At 43.3% G+C, this 8,276-nt stretch overlaps 1 protein-coding gene across 1 annotated transcript in view; it reads right to left on the bottom strand.

Annotated features, from left to right (window-relative positions):
* The window catches only part of ARHGAP18 (Rho GTPase activating protein 18), a gene marked incomplete at its 3' end in the record, with an annotated part of 102,813 nt that extends 99,562 nt beyond the window's left edge, over positions 1–3,251 (bottom strand). Inside the window, exon 1 of the mRNA XM_018568945.1 lies at positions 3,084–3,251. Within this exon, the coding sequence (XP_018424447.1) occupies positions 3,084–3,172 (89 nt within the window). The remainder of the gene's footprint in view (positions 1–3,083) is intronic.
* Positions 3,252–8,276: the final 5,025 nt, after the last annotated feature.

Genomic DNA, 8,276 nt, shown 5'->3' with positions numbered 1-8,276 from the left:
ATGATATCATATTTTCAGGAAAATTCACAAAGAAATAGTTTCTGCATAAATCCTCAACAAAACCGTTGGCAAAAAAACGTTGCTGCAGGTTTTAGGCTCCATTCACGTTGGGCGATCTGGCATGCACTACTTTTGCAGATCGCACTGGACCGGAGCACAGACACTAATGTGCCTGTGTTGCGGGCGCTCGCACTGCGGGCAGAGGGTGTGGCTGCGGTGCCATTGACTTCAGCTCCACCTCCTCCCGCAGAGAGCCGGCTTGCATTCCAGAGGCCGAACGCAGGGTTTGTGGTGTGAACTGGCCCTCCAACGCTCGTGGTGCTATGTAACACGTGTAGCGCAATTGTGCGTGGAGGGTGGGGGTAGAGGGCTTTAAAAAAAAATAATTATTGGTTATATGTAACTATAATTGCTTAAACATTTTTTTTAAAAACACTTCACGTTATTGCTATTACATATCATTATTTCTTCCGGTTTAAGTGATCAGAGAAGAGATCAGCTATTGGAAGTGTGCTGATCTCTCTCCGATCCAGCCCCTGACAACTGCCATGCTGGTCATGGGCCAGGGATAGCCTGCAGTGGCAGCAAAAGGGGGGGGGGGGGGGAGCACACTATAAAGTAACTGGGCAACTCTACAGCCACCTGAACACTTGTAGGTTACAACCAACAGCTGGCTGACGGCTATCTTGGTATAACCACTTCAGGAGCACACCATTTATATATGTATTGCAGTCCTCTTCCTTACTGTGTCAGTTTAAAAAAATGTTGGCTTTAGATACCCTTTAATCTTAGTGGCATGAATAGAGATGTATATTATCTTGGGCAACTTATTGGCTACTTCTGTCCAAAAGAAGAAAAAACAATGACACCATAGAACAAGCTGTAGAGAAAAGTTTCCAGTCCTATAGTGCACCTCGAAAAGAAATTTACAAGTGTTCAAAGTACACTCTTAGCCAGCAACATATATGTCCTTTTTAAACACAAGTGCACACCTTGCAGCAGAAACCTTTGCCCTGTTATTAACCACAAGCCAATGGCATTGTGAAAGCAGAGCGTTCATAGCTGATGCAGATGTCACTGCTATTATTATCTAGGAAAACATACTGGAAGCAGACACATCCAATTACATTCAGGCACACCGACCTCCACGGACTATCATTCTCAGGTTAGATCCATTCACTTACTAAGTGCAGGTAGAGGAAGAAAAACAATAGGTGAGCACCTTCAAGCAACTTTATAAAGACTGCTTATATTTTACTGTAAGGGCTAGTTCACATCCAGCGCAGAGCAGGTGCAGAGCAGTTACAGAAAGCATCAAAAATGCATCCAATGTATTCCAATGGTATTTTGGGCTCTAGTTCACACCACAGCGTTCAGTTCCAGAGCATGTGGAAAAACTGCAGCATGCCCTATTTTTTCTGCTCTGGAGCGCACCAAAATGCAGGTAAATGCATCAAAAACACACACAAACGCCCTGGAACGCACTAGACTACACCTGAAAGCCCATTTTAGGCTGAAAAAAAAATGGCCCAGAACACGTCAAAACGACCTGCACATGCAGATCTGGTCCGGATTTGGTGTGAACAAGCACTAAAATAAAACAAAATCCCAGACTTTACTAATGAAACAAAATGAACTGCTCTGATGTCAATGCTAAAAGCAACTATCCAACAATAAACACTGACACCTGAAGTGTTTGGAAAAGAAATGCCAGTATTAGTAGAAAAACCACTACCCAACAACAAACAGTGACACTTTGAAAGTGATGGAAAAACTACATGATAATATTAGTGAAAACAGAACTAGCCAACAACACTTGAAGTGTTTGGAAAATAATTGCAAGTATTGGTAGAAACACAACTACGTAACAAGAAACAATGACACTGAGGGCTTGTTCACACCGAAAGCGTGTGCGTTCCAGAGCGGTAGCTGCTGGAACGCACCGCGATCGCTAAGAAACTTCTCCCCGCGTTTTGGAGAGGGCATGTCGGTGCATTGAATTCAATGGCACCGCTTCCACGCTCCCCCGCCCGCAGTGCGATTGAACGCGTGGCGTTCCACTGCAAACGCAAGAAAATAGAGCAAGCCATATTTTTTGCAGTGGAATGAAACGCTGGCAAAGTCTTGCCACGCGTCGATTGCACTGCAGGCGGGGGGCGTGGAAGCGGTGCCATTGAATTTAATGCACCGCCACGCCCCCTCCCGCCCCAAAACGCGAGGAGACGTTTCTTAGTGATCGCAGTGCATTCCAGCAGCTACCGTTCTGGAACGCAGACGCTTTCGTTGTGAACAAGGCCTTAAAGTGCTGGAAAAATAAATGATAATATCAGTGGAAACACAACTATGCAACAATAAGCACTGATGGGCCTGTTCGCACCATGTCCGGACCAGAACAGTTTGTTCCCGGACCAAAAACGCAATATATCCCTATGGTATTTCTGGGCTCTGTTCACACCAGTGCAGTCTGTTCTGGTGCAGGGGAAAAAGATGCTGCATGCTTTTTTTTTACTAGTCTGGAATGCACCAAAATGCATGCAAATCCATTAAAATGCATGCAAACGCACTATATTGCACCTGAAGGGCCATTTTAAGCTTAAAAAACACACCAGAACGCAGCAAAAACACTGCACTGCGTTTGCACATCTGCTCCAGATCTGGTCCGGACATGGCGTGAACATAGCCTAAAGTGTTTGGAAAATAAATGATATTATGAGTTAAAAACACAACTATTCTAAAATAAACGCTGACACTAAAGTTTTTGATAAAGAAAACGATAATATTAGTGAAAAGATAACTTAAACAATAAACAATGACACTTAAAGTGTTCGGAAAATAAATAATATAATTGGAAACACAACAATAAACAGCGACACTGAAAGTGTTGGGAAAAGAGATGATAATAACAGTGGAAACACAACACTAAACAGTGACACTTGAGCCTTACACGATGGCTGTGCATACTCCTCGCAGCGCTGAGGACAGTATGAAATACATAGGTCAATGCTGAGCCCATAGAAGCATATGCTGTGTGTACAGGTGCTCCGTTCTTGCAGCAGCCAGAAGCACAGGATCGCCCCTCTTACCTTTTAGGGGAGATCTGAGAATAGCTCTTCTTACTGTCATGGTAGGCTGTCAGCTTTACTGTTTCGGATTGTTCAAGCCGCCGGCTCATGGTGTGTCCAGCATAATGTCTCCAGCTTCTTCTATAGATAGTACTTGTTCCTGTCTTGCCTCCTGGCAACTCCACTCAGGGGACTCCTCCTCCACCATCATCATAGTAGGTAATGAGGCAAAGGAGGAGCCCGGATCATTCGGCTTCCTCACACAAAACAATGACTCAGTCATGGTCAATGCCATAAGATGCAAGCATACCTCTTACCTGTTGCTGTGTATTCTCCCTGCAATGACAGCAGCAGAGGAGGAGCAGTGTACACAATGCAAAAAAAAATCAATGTTGCTTTTGTGAGTCTAAAAATAGCTCTGCCTTTAATTCTTGCAGAGAGAACTTTGCAGACAACTGATAGCCATGGAAATGAGCTGTATTTATTTCCTGACTTGCTTTTCACAAAACAGCATCTGTGACAATGTGGCTATAGCGCGCTATACAATCTCCTTTAGATTACCTGTGTAGAGTAATTTAATTGGTATGAAATCTGGCAAGCCCTGACTCTGAGTCAGGGCTTGCCGGATTTGATGGAAATTGAATGGACTGTTTAGGTTTACATTGCATAGTTATGCTAAAGGAGATTGTACAATCAGATTGTATAGTGTATGGCCAACTTTTGATAAATGTTGCTCAGTATTGACAGGGCTTTCTAATGCTGGGCACACACCTTACAACCATCGCAAGACTTTTGTCTTGCGATGGTTGTAAGGTAACTAAAAAAACGTACGATCTGCCTATCTTTGGACAGGCAGATCGTACTTGCGATGATCGCAATGCTAAACGGGCAGTGTGCGCTTGCACACACCGGCCCGTGCGGCTTTTATCTTGCGAACATGCCACACACCCGCCGACATTCGTACGATTCTCGGCGGGTTTTCGAACATGTTCATAAGATATAAGTTGTGCAACCTTACAGTAGGAGAGGTCGCACGCCTTCCACGCACCTTGTGATAATCATACGATCGCGAGATTTCCCGCGATTATTGTACGATTATCGCAAGGTGTGTGGGCACCTTTAAGCTGGCCATACACCTTACAATTATCTGCAGATTTTCGGTGGTCAGATGGAAAAGGTGCAACAGATTCCTCCATCTACACTTAACTGTGTGGATGGAGTAATCTCCACCTGGGCCAATCTGTTGCACTTTTTCCATCTGACCACAGAAAATCTGCAGATAATTGTAAGGTGTATGGGCACCTTTATGGTGGGGATACAAGTAACAATCTGATCGGACGACTCTACGAAATCAGACAATATGATCGAATCTATTAAAGCTGAACTCCGGAGACAAAAAATTTAGTTTAAAGCTAAACCCCAAGCCTCATTTTTTGTGCATACTGATGTTGGTCTAGCTTGCATGTCATACCTAAGCAGCCGACAGGCATCCTGTCAAGCAGTGTTTCCCAACCTTTTTTCAGTCACGTCACCCTTTCAAAATATGCAAAATGTCCCCCACCCCAGTCTAAAGTGTAAAAAAAAAAAGGAAATGTAAAAAAACATGTTGGGCCCCTCCAACATCCATGCAGACCCTTAACCCAGATAGAGGACTGGACCCCACACAAGACACACACAAAATTGTGTCCCCCCTTCACATCAGAGAACTCCTTTAATCCAGGAGCCCACTTTCATATCAGAACCTTTTTTTCCCCCCCCCCCCCCCCCGCCTTCACATCAAAATCCTCATTTTACATCAGAACCCTCCTTTTGCATCAGAAATTTCCCTTTCACATTAGAACTTCCCCTTTCAATCAGAATCCTCTCTTTCACATCTAAACCCCATTCTCATATCAGAACCCCCCTTTCACATCAGAATCCTCCCTAGTTTCACATGAGAACTCCCTTTTCACATCAGAACTCCCCCTTTCATATCAGAATCCTCCCTTTGACATCAGAACCCCTCCCCTTTCACATCAGAACTCCCCCTTTCACATCAGAATCCTCCCTTTGACATCAGAACCCCTCCCCTTTCACATCAGAACACAACGTTCACATAAGAATCCTCCCTTTGACATCAGAACCCCCCCTTCCTTTTATATCAGAATCCTTTCCTCACTAGTAATGGGCCGAACACCCCCCTGTTCTGTTCAAATTCAAACTTTAGAACATGGAAAAAGTTTGAATTCGAACTCGAACTCAATGCAAGTCTATGGGTTAGAACTTTGAAAATCAATGAATTGCATTTTGAAGGCTTGTATGCAATTTAAAGTGTATGGGGATTCGGGGGACATTTATCAGTAAAAAAAAACACTTTTCAAAAATACAGTTTTCAAAGTAGCAGTGATTTAACATCACTTAAAGTGAAACAATAAAAATGAAAAATTCCTTTAAATATCATGCCTGAAGGATCCCCTTAAACTGCCTGTGAAGTAGCATATCTGTACAATGTATAGAAGCTGCTGCAGCAAAACTGACATTTATAAAGAAAAAAAATGACAAAAAGTGTGCGGTTCCCACTCCCAAACAATACCAGGCCCTTTAGGTCTGGTAGGAATGTTAGGAGGGACCCCATTTAAAAGAAAAGAAAAAAGCGTAGGGTTCCCCCCACAAGTCACACCAGAGCCTTACGGTCTGGTAGAAATTTTAAGGAGGAACCCCATCCCCCATCCCCAGCCTCATAATCTGAGCCAACCTGTGACAATGAAACTGTCACATGTCGGCTCAGTAGATCGGGAAGTGAACGAACACATACCGGCGCTCGCTCACTTCTCAATATATCCCTGAAGAGAGCCGTGACTGTCACTCACGGCTCCCTGCAGGGATTCCCCCTCCCCTGTGCGATCCTCCAGCGCTGACTGGGGGAACGGACGGGGAGGGGGCGGGTACAGCTGGCTCTGCCTCTGGATAGGCAGAGCCAGCTGTCACTCACGCAGCTGGGTGGATCCAGACAGAATTGCGGCTGCGGCGTCTCAGTATACCCTAAGGAGAACTTTGGGGAAAAGCACTGAACCCATAGTTCTCCTTTGAGCAATACAAGGAATTCTCTAAGGCCCCATTCACACCTAGGCGTATTGTAATATGCGCGTCTGTCGCGCGACCGTCACGCGTTTTTTTACCGTGATTCGCGTCGCGTGATTCCAAAGGCTACTTGGCTGTATCCCAATGGAAAACGCCCTACAAAACGGCCCAAAGTAGTCCCGGGACCTTTTCAGGCGTGGGCCGTTTTGTAGGGCGTTAGGGACGGGCGGAAATATGCCGAGGTGAGAACGAGGGCATTGACTACAATGCTATTTATTTTTTTGACCGTTTTGTAGCGCGTTCGTCGAGCGTAGGACGCGCTACAAAACGGTCAGGTGTGAACGCAGCCTCATTGGATGAAGGGTGGTGATGGCACCATCTGCCTCATCACCTTCACCAATAAATGTTCTGATCAATAGAGATACAAGAAATTACAAACAATTCATAGTTGATTAAGATATAAAACAATACAACACACAATAGTGTTTGGCACTTTGTGATTGACTGAAAATATTGATCGAAATTACAATCCGTCAGACGTGGAAGCACTGTAGGGGATCTGTTTGGCAGGTATGTTTGCCATAATTTGCAAACTTTCTTTACATAGTAGCACATTATGGCTAAAACTTCACACCTTTCTTTTTTAATAATGATTTTACTTCTGCTTTAGGGCCCATTCACACCAGAATGTTGCACTAAGCACACATTATCATGCCTTTAGCAAACAATATCACTAGCGTGCAGTACCATGTGCTCGGTGCATTCATTTGAATGGCACTCCAATGCACCTCCCAGCAGGCGTGTGTTGCGGTGAAAAAAGTACATGTACTATTTTTGTCACTTGAACGCATGGTATTGTGATACCGCACGTTCCGCTGCAATGCGCAGCTGCCAGGAGGTGCATTTTAGGTGCTATTCCCATAAATGGCAACACAACAACCTATAGCAGGTAATGCTAGGTGCGTTCTGTGTTAGCACACGAAAATGCACAGTAATGTGCACTTAGTGCAACGCTCTGATGTGAATGGGCTCTCAAGCGATCTGAATTGCAATTGTTTCTCTCGACACATGCAGATAAGCATTCAATCGATCAGAAGTGATCAGCAAAACTCAGCCACAGTTTTCGTCTTGAGTTGAAATCCATTGAGAGCTCACTGAGTTAATCGAATGCAGAATTTTTGGTTTGCTGTGTTTATTCATTTTGAGCATTTTAGTTGCACTGAATGATCGATTGTATGATCATATTGATACACATGTGTCCCCATTAATGCTATCTGTGGCAAATCATAAAAAAAATTTCCCCGCAGTTACGGAATGAGCCTCCCCATCTAGTATTAGCTATTATTTTAGGTGATGAATGTGGAAAAATGAGCTGCTTTTCACATTTATTTCTAGTGTAAATCAGCCTGCAATTAAACTTTTTTTTTAGATTTTTTTAGCCATGTTTGCTGAAGTTTACTGGTTATTTAGAGGCACTGTAATTACATGCTATGCCAGGGAGGGCTCACCTACCATGGTAAAGGAATTATTTTGAAAAGGGAGCCAACCTGCAAACATATTAAATCTGCATATTTGACTTACTAGGAAAATATTAACTCTTGAATTGCATTCATTGGACAGCTTATATTTCTTGTTATTTTGTGTTGTATGTTTTTGCAAACACGGTATTCATATACCAGCTAATAATGTTTTGTTTTCATAGAACAACTTGTTAGTCGTAAAAAAAAGCATTCTGACATAAATGTAGCAATTTCACCCAGCAGTTGACAAACATACTTCCTCAACTGCCTGTGCGGCTAATTAAAGAGAAAGTCAGAATTACTAATCTCATTTCTTGCACTGGGTTTGTTTATTTGCACACAGCCCGACAGTCACGCAAGTAGCATATTTTAAAGCAGCTTACATATTTATTTCATGTGAGGGGCCCTTTAAGACCTCATGCACTCTAGCAGGCTGTGTTTAAGTCCAACATAAGTTATCTGGTAAGTATAAACAACGTTATGCTTCCCAGATTATTATTATCATTAATATACAGGATTTATATAGCGCCAACAGTTTGCAACATAGCAAGTAGGCAAATAAAAAGAAATAAAATGAAAAAATAATAAAAAAGGGGGTTTCCGGATCAATGGGCAAAGAGCTGTAAAAATAGAA

This window comes from Nanorana parkeri, unplaced genomic scaffold (genome assembly GCF_000935625.1).
Source record: "Nanorana parkeri isolate BGI_ZX_2015 unplaced genomic scaffold, ASM93562v1 scaffold1264, whole genome shotgun sequence".
Classification (NCBI taxonomy): domain Eukaryota; kingdom Metazoa; phylum Chordata; class Amphibia; order Anura; family Dicroglossidae; genus Nanorana; species Nanorana parkeri.
The sequence above is the reverse complement of the archived record's forward strand: the minus strand, read 5'-3'. Positions and strand labels throughout refer to the sequence as shown.